At 42.6% G+C, this 19,872-nt stretch overlaps 2 protein-coding genes across 4 annotated transcripts in view; one reads left to right on the top strand and one right to left on the bottom strand.

The window, feature by feature from the left end:
• The window catches only part of CENPP (centromere protein P), a 228,467-nt gene extending 220,767 nt beyond the window's left edge, over positions 1-7,700 (top strand). Inside the window, exons 7-9 of one of the 2 annotated variants that reach the window (XM_068553294.1) lie at positions 5,748-5,827; positions 6,964-7,055; positions 7,402-7,700. In XM_068553294.1, the coding sequence (XP_068409395.1) occupies positions 5,748-5,827; positions 6,964-7,055; positions 7,402-7,532 (303 nt within the window). In that variant the 3' untranslated portion in view covers positions 7,533-7,700. The remainder of the gene's footprint in view (positions 1-5,747; positions 5,828-6,963; positions 7,056-7,401) is intronic. The other variant, XM_068553295.1, reaches the window with a different exon arrangement.
• A 1,122-nt stretch (positions 7,701-8,822) lies between these two features.
• IPPK (inositol-pentakisphosphate 2-kinase) overlaps positions 8,823-19,872 on the bottom strand; it is a 54,804-nt gene continuing 43,754 nt past the window's right edge. For both annotated transcript variants that reach the window (XM_068553285.1, XM_068553287.1), the window contains exons 12-13: positions 12,698-12,777; positions 8,823-10,288 (exon numbers count right to left, since the gene is read on the bottom strand). In XM_068553285.1, the coding sequence (XP_068409386.1) occupies positions 10,063-10,288; positions 12,698-12,777 (306 nt within the window). In that variant the 3' untranslated portion in view covers positions 8,823-10,062. The remainder of the gene's footprint in view (positions 10,289-12,697; positions 12,778-19,872) is intronic.

The raw sequence follows: 19,872 nt of genomic DNA, 5'->3' as shown, positions 1-19,872 counted from the left end.
TGTTAATATGCATGTGCAGAAGGATTCCGAAGGGGCTATGGTGTGTGCGTGTGTCACACCAACCTGTCTTACCAAGCTCTTTCCCCTGAGAGGGCCTGGATGCACTGAAGCCCCAGGAGCAATGAGCCCAGGTCTTAGCTCCTTGGAGAAACACTGATACCTGTTGAATAAATTAGGGTCAATGCTGATAAAAAATAAATAAATAAGGGAGAAGTAAAAGCTCGTTCTTCTGGTGGAAATCTTCTCGTCAATGTGGAAGGAATGATGGAGACAGACTGTCACCCTTTGGCAACCCTCATGTGGTTGACTCAGCTGTGAGGCAGCAGCAGGCCCAGGCTGGTGAGTGGACATCTGGCTGAGGAGCCAGACAGTGGCCTGGTCTCATGATGTCCCCTTGGAAAATACCAGTTACAGAGGGAAAAGGGTGACTTTTGGGTCACCCCAAAAGCACAGCAGCATTTCTGTGGCACTCCGGATGTAGCATCATGAGGCGACGTCAGACCTGGACTGAGGCCCATCTGCAGCCCAAGAGGTCTTACTCTCCAAACCGCCAAGACTTGAAGCAGGGACAGACTGGGGATTGGGGGTGGGGGCAGGGGCTGTGACGGGCACAGAGGGGAGCTGGGAACATCTGAAATTTTCTGGTTGGAATGTTATGTTTTGGTAAAGCAGGAAGATGGCCCCATTTGGGGAAATGCCCACTGAGTGTCCAGGGGTGACGGGTATCGTATCTACTGCTCACTCTAGAAACGGACCACTGACTGTGGGTGTAATGGTTGTGGGTGAGCCTGCAGGGAGATAACAGAGGGTCCCACCTGGGCAGAATGGCCTCAGAGCCCCCGAAACTGTACACTTGTTCACTCCATAACATCATTATGTGACATCTGTGATTATATAGATGTAAAATGTGTGTAAAGAAACTGCACCTGGACAGGAATAAAGACGCAGACATAGAGAATGGACTTGAGGACACAGGGAGGGGGAAGGGTAAGCTGGGACGAAGTGAGAGAGTAGCATGGACATATATACACTACCAAATGTAAAATAGATAGCTAGTGGCAAGCGGCCGCATAGCCGCTTTGTGACCACCTAGAGGGGTAGGAAAGGGAGGGTGGGAAGGAGACGCAAGAGGGAGGGGATATGGGGATATATGTATAGCTGATTCACTTTGTTATAAAGCAGAAACTAACACACCATTGTAAAGCAACTATACTCCAATAAAGATGTTTTAAAAAAAAAAAAGAAAGAAACTGCACCTGTCACTGGCACAGAGGAACCACTTAACGTTTGTTAGCTTCATCTTTAAAATAAGAGCAAATTGTCTTCTAAGTGCAGATGTTGTAGGCATTTCTAAGCCTTCTGATGTTGGGAACAACTGGAACAGTTGTCTCAGGACTTTTGGGTGTGGGGCACAGTGTGGATGCCTAGCTTGACTCTGGCTGCACACCCTCCCAGAGCTGCACAGGCCCCCAGCCTAGAGCTGCTACAGGTGATGCCCCAACCCAGGCCTACAGGTAGATGGGCTCTCCCTCCTCTTCCTACACCCAGCAACTTGGAGTCCGTGTACTGTGTCAAATGACAAAAGCAATATAATTTAGTAACAAGTTTGATGTGCTTTATTCAAATTAAACAATCCATGAATTGGGGAAGTCCAGGGCCTCACAAGCAGGGGAACACTGTTCCCAAGGGAGTTTTATAGACTTGTTAAAGAGCCCACACAAAAACAAGGAAGGATTGGCTAGGAGATCCCATTTTCTAGGGTATTGTGAGCTCATTAAAGCTGAATTGGAGGACTATGATTGGGGTTAGGTGTTGTCCAGATATGCAGGCTGACTTAGCTTTAGATCTGTGCCGTGGGCCAGGCCTCAGGGGTAACTTCCATTTTATGGGTCCTGATTTACAAATTAACTTTATCAGCTGCCTCTGCCACCATCCACCTAAGTCTGTCCCAATGCCATGATGATTTGAGGATTGGCCACCATCCTTTGTACCCATTCCCGTCTGCACACACCCAATTCCAGCACCTCATATCCCTCAATGGCAGCTCCACTGTTTCCCTGCTTCTCCTGGCAACAAGGGCTCCTTGTGGAACAGCCTGTGTCTGTGTCCTTCCTCACCCTGGATTCTTCTTCATCCACCAGAATCCAGCACAAGTCCTCATGGCCCCACCAATACCTTTGTCCCAGCACCACAGATGGAGCTGCATAGTCAACCACTCCCTCCTCCCTGAGCCTTGCCTGTGGTCCCTGTCCCACACCTGGCCTCCACCTCTGCCATCTTCATGGGCACTTCCACAGACTGACCTGTGTTGGGAGTCCCACATCTTCCTACCCATGCCCACCTCTCCCCAACAGCACAGTAGCTAAAGGGAACAGGGATTCTTTACGGGGCAGGGGTGGGGGAGGCGGGGATGAAAATGTTCTGGAGTTAGAAACTGGTGATGGTTGCATAACCTTGTGAATATACCAAAACTCACTGAATTATACACTTTAAAGGAGTGAATTTTGTTAATGTGAATTATACCTCAATTTAGGGGAAAAAATTACTGAATCAGACAGACATAATCTTTGGGAAAATATTAAAGTCAAGATGAATGAGTATATCTATGGACACTCAAGGGTACATTTAAACTAAAGATTCAAGGTTTCCCATTCATTTAAGTGGGGGTGGTGGGTGAACCAGGATGGTATGACTGATCCGTAACACAAGGCTGGTTTTCTCTAAAGTTCTGTTTAAAATTCTCTTCCCTTTGGACCAGCATCCAGCAGACATTCCAACAGCAAAGTAGATCTCAGGTAGAAAACTGGGATGAATAACAAATTGGCAACTTTCTCACAGCTACCATTTTTTCTATCATAAACACCAGGAGAGTTCTTGACTGCAAAGTCCAGGCATATGGCAAGCAGCTAAATAAACACCCATTTTGAATCACCACTTAGGACAAGCTTCCTATGGAAGGCTGACAGGCCCAGTGTGTGCAAAGGACCTGCACCATGCAGCCTGTTCCCAGCCTTCCCAACAACACTGGGAAGCACAGGCCTCCCATTTGCTCCCTTTAGGTACCAGACCTCGACCTTAGTTTCACCAGTGGCAGCCTGTGAAGTATCTAAGGTGCTTTCCAGGTCAGGCTGATAACTTTCCAGTCAACTTTTTTTGTGTGAAGCTATTTTTTCATGTTAAATATTCTAAAATATATTGGCCAGATTGCTGCCTTATCAGAGTACATCATCTTAATCCTTTCTTGGTGATTCATTTGGCTTTTCTGAATGTCAAATATGGTAATATGTAAAACTTTCAATCGCTATTGAAATGTGCTGATCTTATGCTATGACCTTAGGCCCACTTTGCATTTAGAGTTGTATCACTTTTCACAGTTTATCTGTCTTCTCCCTTAAAGCCACCTGTACATGTCTCATGTGGATGAGACCCACCCTTTGTATTTCTAACTATCATTGACAGTATCTAGACTGTGCTTTTTATGTTGCGTCTCTAGGCTACTCTTCAGCCTTTAGTTGCTTTCTTTCTGTCAGCTTTGAATATTTGAGGTCACCAGACAAGTGAATGAAGCTGGATAAACAGGGCAATATTATTAACTTGTATAAAAGGGAACTTTCCACACAAGCCTCTAAAAGCTCTCCAGAAACACATACTAAAGGCCTGATCTCTTCCTAACGTTAGTGTTTCTACTTTTGGTTTTTTATTTTATAAACTAAAGGGAGTAAATTTTATTTTTTTTAGAGGAAGTTTCTAATCTAAACCCTCCTTTTGCTCATGAGGAGAAGGCCTAGAGAGGCTGTGAGGTCTGCTTGGAAGCAGACCAAGCCCTTGAGCCTCAGGCTGGAACTGGCCCAGGCCACGTGCTTCCAGCTCAGCCTGGAAGTTACACTGCCACATTCACATGTTCTCCTTTACATTCCTCATACAGCTGTTACTAATTTAGAAGAGCCTGAGGTTTAAAAATCAACCAGTACTCTTTCCATTTAAAAAACTTAGGTATACATTTTCTCATAAAAACTATTTCGCTGAAATTAGAAATCATCTAAGTTTAAACCAGGCCCAACCCAGCCTTTGGTCAGAATGGCTTGGTGTTTGGACGTGCTCTCGCTCCATCAGCATCTTTCTCACACAGGGGTCTGAGAGCACTGGCCTCACACGCTGACAACAAACCCACTGATATGTGGCTCGCCCTTTAGAAGTTATGACACATCTTTGTCCCCACAAGACCTCATTTGACGGAGCTGATTTTCTTCAGCCCATCAAGTACCTGCATCCTCAGGAAGGCCCCATCCTCTGAAGCAGGCAAGTTCTGCTCACCCACAGTTCCAGCCCTGCCCCTTGTCTTGCAGGAGGAGGGGTTTCTCTGACTGGCTGCTAGACCAGACATTTCTCAGAGGAAGCACACCTCACTTTCCTTCCATGAGGTTTGGGGCAGCCACGATGGCTGGGTTTGGGTTTGGATTTGGGACATGGCCAGGCTTACATGTGATTTCAGCATCAGTCCAGGTGTCTGTTTCTACAGCAGGAGCTGTGAGAAGAGGGAAAGAAAATGTGTCTTTCAAAAGCTGACCCTAAAAAAAAAAAAAGCTGACCCTTTTAGAACTTAGAATCTCACTGTGGAGCCTACTTTTAGTCTCTATCATATCACCCCAACCCCACAATCTGTTCTCACAAGAACAAACAAAAATAAGTTTTCCAAGAATTGACAAGCTGGGGCCACTCATTACTCTATATTTGTTGTGAACATTCTGCTCAGATTCCTGCAAAGCTTTGTTGTTCTTATGACCTACAAGTCAAGTCTAATACTAGAGGTTCCCAGAGCCCGCTACAAATAATAGAAAGAAGCAGACATTTCCAGAACTATTACATTACATGGAGGGAAAAGCCAACCCTACTTTAGAGTTGCAAGCCTAGAAACTCGTGAAATTCGACTTCATTTCCACTTTAGAGAGAATACTTTTGACTCCTCTAAAATGGTACACGATCTCATCATGAAGCTAACTTTTAGCAGAGCATGCTCCCTGAAACCCTGTTATCCAGAATAGCCAGACACCATGCCTGGGGGAGACACACAGGTCACTGGGGGAGTCCAGGTGGCCCCGCACTGGCTGTTCAGGAGCCATGTGCCCACAGTTACCAATATGCAGGCTAGGGCCATTCGGCAGCAAGTGTGAGGACAGATGGTGGAAGCATCCACTGTGGTGGGGGCCAACCCACAGGCCTCAGTTTGAAAGGCTTTTAAGGTCAAATGCTAGCACTCTAGAGAAAAACATTTGCTTTACAATGAGAAACCTGGCAGACAGCACCTCACTTCAGTCATCAGGATCAGCATCACCTTGGTGGGTCAGCTGGCCAGCATGCCTGACCAGCCTCCTCAAGCTGTCCAGGTCACAAGACAGACAAAGGAAGCAGGTCGGCCAAACGCTGTGGGGCCCTGAGTAGACAAGCCAGTGAAATCAGAATGGAGTTGTGTAACCTGTTAACACTGTGCACTTGATGGTGTGGAATCCTGGAGGCTGTGTGTCAGTGGAGATCTAGAACAGGCAGCGCTGATGACCACAGAAGGCAGGAGTGGGGATGGCCATGGCCAGGACGCCATGATGCCTGGATGAGAAAATGGCACACCTGAAAATTAAAGACTTTCAGGGAATGCAAGAGACACCTGAAAAGGGTTTCTTGCTTCTTTTCAGTCACCTGGAACAGCGTCCCTGCGCCCCACAGATTTCTCTAACCGTTTCTTCTCCCCACAGGAAAAGTACCCAGAGGCTGTGCACCTTTCAGAGGGGGCCTCCTCCAGCTGCATGGGCATCAGGAGCCCCAGCCGACCAGGGTGAGTGCACAGGCCCCACCAAGTCCCTCCCCAACACCCAGACGGTTGTTTCCTGTTAAAAATGAGGGTTACAAATAGAAAACAAATGTAAACCACCTAACTGACATCTTGAGATATGTCTGTGGAGTCATAACAGATAAGCAGCTGATGGCAGGAGAGCACAAGCGGGACCATGTGGGGACTGTAAACACAGAAGGGGTCTGTAAGGAAAAGGTGCCAGTCTCACTGCTGGGGTCCTTAGGAGGCCAAGGAGGGGAGGCCACGAGGGGTGGAGCTCTATTTTCACCAACTTATTTCAAGAAATGTGGGGAGTCAGCAAGCACTGAATGAGGGGAGAACTCATCTGGGTCTCCCTCCACCCACCATGGGCACCTTTATGTGCACATGGACAGGATGTGCTTCTGTGACCTGTGCCTAAAGATGTTTTGTTTCCAAGCCTTAAAATGGTGTTGTAGTTATGTAAGCTTCTGGAACTTGCCTTATTCAACATTATTTCCAAAATTCACCTCTGGTGGTGCATGTAGCTGTAGTTCATTCATTTTCAGTGCTTATACTCCATTAGGTGAATATATGTATTTCTGCATTCTTCAGGTCTTGGGCATTTGGGTTATTCATCATTTTCCACTATTTCTAACATTCCTGTTCATGTCCTCTGGCACACAAGTACACAAGCTTCTCTTAGGCATATACCTAGAAGTGAAATTCCTGGGTCATAGGGCAGATTCAGCTGTCACTGCCAAATTCTTTTCAAAGTAGTTTATCAATTTATGTTTCCCACCAGTAATTTTTAAGTTCTTATTGCTCTATATCCTGTACTTCACTTGTATGATCACACTAATATGCAGTGGGTACAAAACAGTATCTTACTATGGTCTTAGTTTCCATTTTCCTGTTTGTTCATGATGTTGAACATCTTTTCATGTTTAACTGGCCATACTCTCTCTTCATCTGTGGGTCTTTAAGATCAGGGGAGTCTGAGCACGGCCTTGGGGAAGGGCAGGAACTCCAAGGATGGTTGGGAGGAGAGCAGCACTCCTGCCTGGGTGGGCATTCTCTCCTCTAGAGAGAGAGGCAGGTGCTGCATACAGTTTAGTCTGATTTCAAGGGCACTTAGCAATGCATCTTACCTCTTTCAGGTTTGAACTAGTAATTGTTTGGAGGATACAAATAGATGAAGAAGGGAAGGTTTTGCCAAAGCTGGATCTTCTCACCAAAGTGCCACTGCAAGGTAGGGATGTTCTGGTGATTTCTCACTATGCTCAACACAGACACCTACTTATTTCATCTGGGTTTACATGGCAAGAATCAAAAGTCAAAAATTTCATTAATGTACTTTTTAAATCGGTTTTCAAAATATTTTTGTCCATAATCACTCAAAAAGCACAGGCAAGGGGGATTGCTCCCCCACGGCCCTCCTAGGCTGAGTGTTCAATGTCTCTGCCTCAGGCATTCGGGTAAGTGCTCTGTTCAAGGTCATGATTCAGTCATCCTGCCTTCCCATTCAGTGTGGCCAGCAGAGAATGAGGGCATTGTCTCGGTGAAGTTCCTTACCCAGTTGTTTGCTTTCTTTACAGCCCTGGAACTGGACAAGAACGGAGTCATAGAAACTGCTCCTCTCAGCTTCCGAACCCTACTGGGCGTGCTGGGCATTGAAGCCACTCTGGAAAGTCTGATTAAATCACTTCACACAGAGGCAAGCAACTAGTTCCCAAACAGTGAACAACTACACGTAGAAGTAAGATGCTGCACCTGGAGGCATGTGATTTTATTGAATATAAAAATTTGCTCTTTTCCACTTAGAAACCTTACCTCTAGAACATGTTTATGCAGTTATGGCACATTATATATAAGTTGTCAGGACATGAAAAATAAATACAGTTATTTAAATTCAAAATACCAAACAAGTGACACATATAGTGTATTTTTAAAAGTAAACTCAACATCTGAGGAAGTACAGGAGTGCTGTCCACCCTGGGATGTGGGGAGCCACTGTGCGCCCCCCTTGATATGAATATGAGGGCAGAGGTGGCCCCAGCCCATCTCAAAGGTCGGCCCTCCTCCTGTCACCCACCACCTAGGGACTCTTGGAGGCTTGCCAATGCAGCCTCATCTCTTAGACATTCCTCAGAAACCTCTGGGGAGCCACACCACCCGCCTCGCCTCCTGGCTCTGGAAAGCAGCACTGGGGAGGCTTTCACAGCACCTCTCAGCAGCAAGTCCTCTGACATTCACTCTTCTTGGTCTTCCACAAAAAAGTAGAGCGGTTAGCATAAAAAAACACAGTAAGACAGCAAATACGGCACTGTCCCTTCACACAGGACCTTAGCACCCCTGGTCCCTCCGCACAGAAGAAACAGTGTTTTCATTAAAGTCCCCCAGAGTCTAAGTGCTGCACTGACCTGAGTTGCCAGTTTAAAGTAGAATGGGTGAAAACATTGTTTCAATCAAATGAAAGCCTCCGAGCAGGGGCCGAGGTGGAGTGTGAGAAGAGCAAAGGATTGGGTCAAGACCCTCTAGCAGGGGACACTCATCTATCACCTCTTCCCCCCCAAGTAGAGGGTGATGGTTTTCAGACAGTCCAGACCAGCCAGGACAGGCAACAGGAGGCTACCCAGCCCACCTCCTTGAGGAGCTGGCGTTCCAGAGCTCTGCACACAGGCACTCAGGGTCCTCTGCACACCCTGGCCAAGACCATCCTCACCCCAGGCCAGCAACAAGGAACCTCAGGCCAAAACAACTCTGGCAGCTGCCTACTTCCACGCACTCTGGAGCCTGCAACTTGCCCACGAGAACGCGGCTCCATGCACATCCCTATGAGTGGAATCTCCAAAGCCCCTGTACCCCAACACACCACATGAATGAGAGATGTGTGTCATTTGAATATGTTTTTGAACCTCTGAGTGTAGAAGTTAAGTAGTAAGTGATAAATGGTAGTAAGAAGTAAATGATAGGACAGAATTGGAGAATAAATTCTGGAAGAGCTGGCTTGATTCTAATAAGCATAATTCTCAATTTATCACAAAATTCCCCACAAAAATTTACAATCAGCAAAATATTCTCATTTTTTGTGTAGTATTTTCATACAATCCCATGGTTTCACTAATATTATATTACAATAAGCCTTCATTAGTCCCTCAAAATGATGATATAAATAATCTATACAATCTACCATAGAATAAAAAACTGAAGCCAAGATTCCCAACAGTTTTCATAGCAGCTGGGCACACTTTTGGTGACCCCAACAAGAACCCTCTTAGTGCCAGCCAGGAGTCTTGCGGAAGCAGGGCTTTGGGCAGCCCCAACGGGGAGGTGGTCCAGCACCACTCAAGGCCACTATCACCACACATCTTAGTGAAACCCAAGGGAGGAACAGGTGTGGGGAAGGAGGGAAAACTCGATGCTGGCTCTGGCAGAAGTAGCTGAGGTTTCCCAAACACCCAAAAATGCCAGGAACACAGAGCTGGCAGGAGCACAGCCACCCCATGACACCCACGCTGGGCACAGCAGCTCAGAGTTGCAGCTCTGCTTCCAGCTCCCACAGCAGCAATTTCAGGTGGGAAAGAACACCTTGTCTCCCCTAAAGTTAAAGATGATAAAAATCATTCAGCACAAAAAAAAAGTCAGTGCTCGCATGAGTGGTGTCAACCCCTGCCCTGAGTCCCACGCTCCCTGCTGACCCTGTGCAGAGCGGTGGGTATGGCATCTCCACAGGGACTCCAAGTCCACTGCTCAAAACTGATGTCCATATCAACAACTTACTGCTTTCCACAGCAGGGAACCACTAAACCTGCACTGACACATGGCTTGCATTGGAAAAGTGACCAAGTAACTCAGCTGGGAATGTTCCAGTAGTATCTGTGTTTTCTTAAAAGTCCGAACTCTAAGGTATATGTGACAATTCAAGTTTTCTGTGTTAGGATTCTGGTGGTAGGAGATCCAAACCTTGTGTCTTATAAGGCTTTTTAGAGATGAGACGTGAGCCCTGGGTGGAAAGGGAGAACTGCCCAGAGGGGCCTCCTGGGACACAGCACACTGCTGGGCTCATGTCCAACATTCCTTGTCCTGGAAGATGTTTTTAGTGCTCTTCCATTCTGTGTCTCCCAGAGGCAGTCCCACCTGAACAGGGGTTGAAAAGCAAAAACATTCACAGCCAAAAGTCACCCAACACAACAGAAACTCTATCATTCAACCTTCACATTCTATGTTCAAGTTTCAAAACCACTACAGGAAAAAAGTTAGACCTTATGGAGAACTAATGTGCAATCTTCGCTTTCCTTGAACCTAGTCGACATCACGGTGGCGTCTTTGGCATGTACAGTCTTTAAATAGTAGTTGACTATCTTGCCATCCAGTTTATACTGATGAGGAATGCTCTCATAGGGCTTGAGGTCAAGATCCAGCACAGACACGGAGAAGGCAAACCTGGATCTCGATGAAGGGACAATGGGCCTTTGATCGGAGCTGGAAGCAAAAGAGCAATTTCAGAATACACAAACCTCCCAAATCCTCTCAACCCAACTCACAAAGAGCACCCATTCTGTGCATCAATATGCATTCCATCTCTGTCTATGCCAACTGTATGCACTAGTGCTAGAAGCTTCTGCAAGAGAGGCACCTACTGTGATACCCGCCAGCACACCAGACAAGAGAGAGTTAATGTGCAGAAAGATGGAAAAGCAATTATGTAGAATACTCAATTGATATTCACCATATCCCAGTAGTATATAAAACGAATGCTAAGAAAGTTACTTTATCGTGAGCCAAGTATTACAAAACCTAAGAAAATGCAGAAAGTAGATCTGGCTATTCAACAGCCAAATGGATAAAATGTTGAGGACAGACTTCTCTTTTCGTGTCCTTTAGCATGTCTGGTGAGAAACTCTTGCTCCTTTATACTTTTTCACATTTGGAGAGAGAGATCTAGTTTCGTGTTTTATTCTCAAATTGTATCTGCAGTGTTCGGTATTTTGTTTCTTAGGGTTTAGTTGTGGTCTTTCTAAATATTGTAATAGTTGTATGCTTATAACAAAATATGAACAATTACTTGTACTTAAAAAACACTTTCAGGCTAATTCTGAATTTTGTACTAAGATTGCTATATATATCACTTAGCTCTCAGAGTGCTTGATACATAGTATGCATCCAAATGATTGGTTAAATACATTATATAAGCTCAGTTTAGCCCAAGAGAAGTATTCAGGAGTCCTGGTTTCTCCATGTGTACTACTCTTCTAGATGTTGAAATTATTAAAAAAACAAAACAAGCCAACAAAATACCAATTTCAAAAGCTCCTGCCTGGGAGAGGGAAGGCAGGTAAAACACTCCTATTTAATGAGCCTAATCAAGGCCTAGACTCTAGCTCAATTCCTGCTCAGAAATACTATTTACAGGAAAAATGAATCCCAGGCTCAGTTGCTGGGGTCTTAGCTACTCCCTCCTGAACAGCAGAGAACATATGTACAAATTAAGGTCTTGCTTCTGAGTCTCAGTCACAAGAGCCGGAAACCCAAGCTCCACACAGCGGGGCTGGGACAGTGAACATCTCCGGCCCTCAACAGGGCTGCACATTTTATAGGATACCTCACGTCACATCAGAACCAACACCCAATAAGATGATGTGAATAAAGAGAGGAGTCCATCACACAGAGGCTGGTGGGAGCACGGCCCAAGAGCCACTGCTGAGGAGAGTCTGACCATTTGTTGACCTCAAGCTCCCAGTGAGCCCAGGCCTGAGGTTCCTGACACCTGAAATGCTTCTCTGCCCTGGGGATGACACTGGTGACCACATGGCTCAGAAGTTTCTAGATACGTGTCCCCGCTCCTCTCCCACCATGTCGGTTTCTGCCAAGCAGCTGGTCAAGGGTGTCAGGACTCCTGGCCCTCAGCCCCTCACATTTCTGTATCCTGACTGCATCCTTGCTTCAGGAAGGGCAACAGATAATCACATCTGTGTGGTTTTCTCTCATCTAATAACACTGCTTACTCCAAATGGATTCCTGTCACTAACCACTGGGGGCATTTTCTTAGGGGATAATGAGAGTTTTCAACTAAATAGAACAATCTTTTTTTTTTTTTTAATATTTCAGTTATGCCCTATAAATGTCCCTCTGTGTTTCCTATCAGAAAGTGGACAATTCTGTGCCTGCCAAGAAGCAGGACTCCTGGGAATGTTTAGTTCAAAAGCATCAGAAAAACGGGTGGCTGGCAGCCAGTGACGAGATCATCTTGACCCAGGAACACACATCAGAAGATTGTGAAACATTCTGCAAAACTGTGTGTGGGGTTTGGCACCCTGAAGATCAATGCTGAAGATGCCATCTAATCACTGAGAGAAGATTATCAGGTTCATCCCAAATTCCTAAAAAAGGCAGAGAAGGGACTGAATAATGATGTCCAGGAAAAGATGCTGCAAAGAGGAAGCAGAACAATGGAATGTTGTTTTAAAGGCTTCGAAATGACTATAAAGGTTGGCACATCAGGACCTGGTAAAAGGAGGAAAAATAAGGCCCACAGGAACCTACAGCTTCTTGGGCCTCTGAGCCATGATGGTAGCTTGGGGTTTTCTTTGAGAGAAAGGAATTTGGACCACAGTATCCAAGCCCTTGAGATATTTTCTTAGAAAATAATAGTAAACTTGAGTGAACAAGCTTTTAAAATTATTCTCAATAATGTCTTTTTGACTGTATTACAAACTTCTAAAGAGCAGGAGTTAATAATCCCCATGATATCAAGTAGGCCTTGGAAATCGGCCTCTGTTTAATAAACATGATCCTGCCAGAGCCTCTCTAAATATAGGGACACCAACTCTCTTGCCAATCCACAAAACCCTGCTAGACCAAGGACACACGACACAGTAGCAGGTGCCTCACCTTGCATCCTGCAGACAAGGAGAGAGTGCGATCATGATGGAGCAGTCTTTCGCAGTCATGGCGACCCGGTACTGCTGAACCTGCAGGGGAAGGAGAGGTCAGCTCCACGGCATTGCCACACACACCCTTCCCCACTGGAGAGGTCCAAGAACTGGTCCCAGACCTGGGGGTGGGTTAGGAAGACCCAGTCCCAAAGAGCTCATTAGAGGCCAGTGCTGCCCTCTGACCTCTCACTGCAGGCAGTGTATGGACCCTGATTCCAAAACCTGGGACCTAGGACTTGTCTTCGGCAAGACAGTCACAGCCCACCTTGGAAGAAAAAGCAGTAAGTGGCCTCAGCTATTGATGTGCTAGCCACACTGACGGCACTGAGCGTATCACTCTATACCTCAAGATAGCGGCACACAGACACACACCAAGGCCCTGTCCCCAGGTCACACAGCACACTAGAATGTCATGCAGCTTCCATGAATGACACTGCAAACAGAGGGATCACCAACTGTGTGTTAACTCACTTCATCCCCACAGCGACCCCACAGGCAGGCACTGCTAGTGTCCCAGTTTATGGATAAGGAAACAGACATAGATCGACCTGTCCACTCTGCACTGCTAGGCTAGACTCAAACCCAGGTGTTTTGACTCTGAAGTTCGTGCTCTTAACACTGGGCTACGAGCACATATAGATCTATGTGTAACGCCTGGAGCAACGTCCACTAGGGCTGCTGACTCAAACAACACAGAAATGGTTTGTAGGATCCAACACATAAAGCCATGTGTGCGCTCACATGCGTTTCACAGACATACAGGGAAAGAGCCAAAAGACGGTCACCTCTGTGTACAATTTGGGGGCATCTTTCCCCTTTCTTCTTTGAACTTTCATATAACATTTGAACTTTTTAGATTGAATACCTCTCACTTTTACAAAAATAAACTAGTTACAAAAAAGGATGTAGGCCTTACACATTATCACTGGCCTCAACATCTGTGTGATGGCAGATCATAACCTCTTGTCTCCCTTTCAGTCATTCCCCTCCATGTCACACAGCCAGGAGGACTGCCCTAAGACAACATTCAAGCTGTTTATTCCACAAGGCAGGAGTGTGTGGGAAGGAGAGGGAAGCACCCCAAGTGTGGGTTACCTGAGGCCTACAAAAATCTTTACAGTAGAAGGAAAAAGAAGCTCTTCTCCCAATAGTCTATTCATTTAGCTAAGAAACCAGGTATTTCACAATGTACACAAAAAAATCCAGTCCAAAAGAATTAAAGAGATAAATATTAAAAACGAAATATAAAATATTTATTATGTCCTAATCTGCAAGACACAAAACATAGAAGCCGTAAAAGACAGAGAGATTGGAATACCTAAAAATTAAAAGCTTTTATTTGATACAGTCATAATCCAAATGTAAAAGACTTGTTAAAGAATAGGAGAAGATATCTGCAACATATAACAATCAACATCAAGAATATATAAAGTGCTACTAGTCACAATACCAAGACATGGAAACAACCTAAATGGCCATCAACAGAAAAATGCATAAAGAAGATATGGTACATATATACAATGGAATGCTACCCAGCCATAAAAAAGAATGAAATAATGCCATTTGCAGCAACATGGGTCCAACCAGAGATTATCATACTAAGTGAAGTAAGTCAGAAAGAGAAAGACAAATACCATATGATATCACTTATATGTGTAATCTAAAATATGACACAAATGATGTATCTATGAAACAGACTCACAGATAGAGAACAGACTTGTGCTTGCCAAGGGGAAGGGGTTTAGGGGAGGGGTGGATTGAGAGTTGAGGATTAGCAGATGCAACTATTATATATAGAATGGATAAACAACAATGTCCTACTATATAGCACAGGGAACTGTATTCAATATCCTGTGATAAACCTAATGGAAAAGAATATGAAAAAGAATGTATACATATGCATAACTGAATCATTTTGCTGTACAGCAGAAATTAACACAACATTGTAAATCAACTATACTTTAATAAAATAAATTTTAAAAAAGAGAATATATAAAGTGCTAGATCAGTATGTAAAAAGAAAACTACCCAAAAAAGATATGGACCAAATAAATTGACAAAAGAGAAAAAATAGCCAGTAAGTATATGAAAAGATGCTCAACCTTACTACTAATCAAGGAAATGCAAATTATAACAGTGAAAATGTTTGCACTCATTGGATATATATATATATATCTGACATAAAATGAAAGAGCTAGACTTTCACTTCAAGCAATGCTGGAGTATATAATTGGAGCCAACCCAACTGCTGAAGTCAAGTAGAAAAAGCTCGACAAAATATCAAAAACATCTGCTTGAAGGCAGAGCTAATAAGACCAGCAAGAATTGCTGGACCAGGGGGAGGACAAAGACATTTGGGGGTTTTTTGTCCAGGGAGTGGGTAACAATTCTGGAAGGTCGGCCAAGAGGCACTTTTAACTAACTTCCAGGGCTTATGGGGACAGTAACCATGGTGAATTCCCGCTCTGGGTTAGTATCCAAAATGTTGCACCTTAAGACTGGGTGAGCCAGAATTCGACAGGCCTTACCAGGAACTGCAACTTTGCTTCAAAGACATCAGTCACCAAAACTGGATTAAGATGACCCTGGCTTGCTAGTGCTTCCCAGGTCCCTGGCAGAAGCAAACCTAAAATTCTCTGTAGAAGAAGACATCATCCTAGGCCTCAAATTATTTCTAAAATAATTATACAAATACAATTTCTGACACACAAGCAAAAATACCCAGGCCCAAAACATGATGCCATGAGAGAAAATCAGCAAAAAAAAAAAAACCAAAAATGAACCCAAAAAAACTCCCACGATAGTAGAAAGAGGTACATACACATGGACTCCAGGTATTGGAGGTACCAAACACACATGCTGCTCTGCTCAAAGGATAAAAGACAAAATTGAGAACTTCAGAGGAGAACTGGCGACTATAAAAATGAACTGTTTGAAAATTCTAGAACTAAAAAACACAAAATCAACATTAAGAATTCAACAGATAGTTTTAACAGCAGGTTAGAAAAAACTGAAGAGACTTGCTAAAGTGGAAGATAGGTCAAAAAAAAAAAAAAATCCAGAATGAAGCACAGAAGGGAAAACAAGCTGGAAAATATTGAGAAAAGGGCATGAGACATGGAAGATAAAGAGAATATGTTTAATACATATGTAATTGAAGTCTGGAAGAAGAAGAGAGAAAACGGGCAGAAACAAAATTTGAAAAAGTTAAGGCCAAAAACTTTCCAAAACTGAGGAAAGACATCAGGACACAGATTCAAGAACAACGCAAAAAAATCACTTATACATATCATTAAACAAAAACTAAGAATGAATCACCAGCAGACCTACAATAAAGGACACATTAAAGGGTATTCTTCAGAGAAAAACAAAAAATGATCCCCGATATAAGGTCAGAGATTCAGGACAGAATGAAGAGTAATGCAAGAGCTAAATATGTGGGTAAAAGGACACTGACTGTATAAAACAATAATAATAATAATGCCTTCTTGAGTTTAAAACAACAGAGTACACAGCAACAATAGCAGTGTAAGTAAGGAGTAGTAGTAAAATGTACTCTAAGAACTCTGCATTGTCCAAGAAGAGAGTAAAGGTATAAATATTAGACTTTAGTAAAAGACTTTTAATTAGACTTGCTGCAATAGCTAGGATAACCACTAAAAGAAAGTAAAAGACTAAAACCTCTGAGCAAACAGTGGGGAAATGGAACGATACAAAAATTAATCAACCCAAAAGACAGTTAAGAGAGGAGAGAAAAAGAAATCTAAGACAGGTGCAAAAAAATTAAGGTTTAAACCCAAGTATAAGTCCAATTAAATTATAAAGACAAATGTCAGAATGGATAGAAAACCAAACCATATTTTAAATACAAAGATTAAAAATAAAAGCATAGAAAAAGATACAGGGTGCAAAAGAATCTAGAGAAGTGACATTAATATCAGACAAAAGAAACTTTAAAGTAAAAACTATTACCAGAGACATGCTAAATGATGTCTTAAAAATGAAAAATTCAATTCACCAAGAAGATATAACAATTCTAAATTTAAGGCACCTGACAATATAGCCTCAAAATAAATGAGAAGAAACAGACAAATCCATAATTATTATGTAAAGTTTCAAAACATCTTTCTTATGGACCAAGCAGACCATAAAATCAGTAAGGTCACAGAAGATCTGAACAGTACAATTAATTTGACCTAGTGGGCAGATATAAAACACTGCAACTAATAATTTGAGATGCCTTTTCAAGTACACACAGAAGCATTTTCAAAAAAGGTTAATCTATAATGCAAATCACAACAAATTTCAAAGGACCAAAAAGCTGTCTCAACAAATTTTAAAGGCCCATATCGAGTATGCTCCCTGACCATAATGCAATTTTGCTAGTAATCAGTACAAAAAAGATAATGAGAATCCCCACGTGTTATTAAATCCCTTCCAAATGCTTCCATGGGTCAAAGAAGAAATCTTAATAGTAATCAGAATATATTTTAACTGAATGATATTGAAAATAGGCTTGTGGGATATAGCTATAGGCATGTGTACAGGAAAATATATAGCTTTATACATATTTTAGAAAATAAGAAGACCAAAACTTAATTAGGTAAGCATTCATATTGGGAAGAAATTATAGAAAGAAAAAATTATCTAGAAAAAAGGAAATAAGAGCAGAAATTAATGAAATAGAAAATGATCAGTACAAAAGGAACATAAGTTAATTTTTACAAAACTACCAAAACTGATAAACTCCTGGTGGGATGGATTAAGAGAGAGAGAAAACAAATACCATAGATCAGGAATAAAAAGGTGTTATTCAGATCTTATGAAACTTTGAAAGATAATAAAAGAATATTACCAAAACATTATATGTCAAAATTCTGAAAATTTTAGATAAATTTCTAGAAAAATACAACTTATCAAAACTGACAGAAGAAATAGAAAATCTAAAATTGAGGTATTTTAAATTATCCTACAAAGACAACTATGGGCCAAAATGTTTTCACATGTAATTCTACAAAATATTTAAGGAAGAAAAAATGCGAGCCTTACTTCACCTCTTCCAGAGAACAGAAAATGAGCAAACACTCTTCAAATGTTTTAGGAGGCAGGCATACCCCTGATACCAAAACCTAACAAAGACATTACCAAAAACTTGTACCACTCACAAATATATATGCAAAAACCCCTAAACAAAATATTAGCAAACCAAATATCATAAAATATAAAAAGATTATTACATCATTACAAATTGTGTGATTACAGGCATACGTTGTTTTTACTGTGCTTTGCAGATGTGTTTTTTTACAAATTGGTTTGTGGCAACCCTGCATCAAGCAAGTCTATTAGCACCATTTTTCCAACAGCATTTGTTTACTTCATATCTCTCTGTCACATTTTGGTAATTCTCGCAATATTTCAAACTTCATTATATTATATATGTTATGGTGATCTGTAATCAGTGATCTTTGATGTTACAATTGTAATTGGTTTGGGGCACTAGGAACTGGGACCACATAAAATGACAAACAATCCACAAATGTGCATGTTCTGACTGCTCTACCGACTGGCTATTCCCCCCATCTCTCTCCCTTCCTCAGGCCCCCCTATTCCCTTAGGCACAATAATATTGAAATTAGGCCAATTAATAACCCCACAATGGCTTCTAAGTGTTCAAGTGAAAGGAAGAGTCACACATCTCTTTAAATCAAAGGCTGGAAACAATCAAGCTTAGTGAGGAAGGCATGTTGAAAGCTATGACAGGCTGAAAGCTAGACCTCTTGCATCAAACAGCCAAGTTGTGAAAGCAAAGGAAACATTCTTGAAGGAAATTAAGTGCTGCTCCAGTGAACACACAAATGATAAGAAAACAAAACAGCCTATTGCTGGTATAAAGTTTTAGTGGTCTAGATAGAAGATCAAAGCAGTCACATTTCCTTAAGCCAAAGCCTAATCTAGAGCAAGGCCCTAACTCTCTTCAATTCTATTAAGGATGAGAGAGGTAAGGAAGCTACAAAGAAAATTTTGAAGCTACCAGAGGTTGGTTCATGAGGTTTAAGGAAAGAAGTAATCTCCATAACATAAAAGTGCAAAGTGAAGCAAAAAGGGCTGCTGTAGAAGCTGCAGCAAGTTATCGAGAAGATATAGCTGAGATAATTAATGAAGGTGGCTACACTAAACAACAGATTTTCAATGTGGACAAAACAGCCCTATATCGGAAGAAGACACCATCTAGGACTTTCATAGCTAGAGAGGAGAAGTCCATGCCTGGCTTCAAAGCTTCAAAGGACAGGCTGACTCTCTTGTTCAGGGCTAATGCCACTAGTGACTTTAAGCTGAAGCCAATGTTCATTTACCATTCCAAAATTCCTAGGGCCCTTAAGAATTATGCTCAGTGTACTCTGCCTGTGCTCTATAAATGGAACAACAAAGCCTGGATGACAGCACATCTGTTTACAACATGGTTTACTAAATATTTTAAGCCCACTCTTCAGGACTACTGCTTAGAAAAAAGATTCAAAATGTTACTGCTCGTTGACAATGCACTTAGCCACCCAAGAGCTCTGATGGCGATATACAATGTGATTAACATTGTTTTCATGCCTGCTAACACAACATCCATTCTGTAGCCCATGAATCAAGGAGTGATTTCACCTTTTAAGTCTTATTATTTAAGAAATACATTTTCTAAGGCTAAAGCTGCTATAGACAGTGAATTTTTCTGATGGATCTGGGCAAAGTCCATTGAAAACCTTCTGGAAAGGATTCACCATTCTAGATGCCATGAAGAACATTCATGGTTCATGAGACGAGGTGAAAAGATCAACATGAACAGTTTGAAAGAAGTTGACTCCAACCCTCATGGATGTCTTTGAGGGTTCAAGGCTTCAGTGGAAGAAGTAACTGTCGATGTGGTGGAAATAGCAAGAGACCTAGAATTAGAAGCGGAGCCCGAAGATGTGACTGAATTGCTGCAATCTTATGAGCAAATTTTACTGGATGAGGACTTGCTTCTTCTGGATGAGCAAAAAGAAAGTGGTTTCTTGAGATGGAATCTACTAGTGAAGATGCTGCTAAGATTGCTGTAATGACAGAGAATTGAGAATATGATGTAAACTTAGTTGATAAAGCAGC

This window comes from Eschrichtius robustus, chromosome 10 (genome assembly GCF_028021215.1).
Source record: "Eschrichtius robustus isolate mEscRob2 chromosome 10, mEscRob2.pri, whole genome shotgun sequence".
Taxonomy (NCBI): domain Eukaryota; kingdom Metazoa; phylum Chordata; class Mammalia; order Artiodactyla; family Eschrichtiidae; genus Eschrichtius; species Eschrichtius robustus.
The sequence above is the reverse complement of the archived record's forward strand: the minus strand, read 5'-3'. Positions and strand labels throughout refer to the sequence as shown.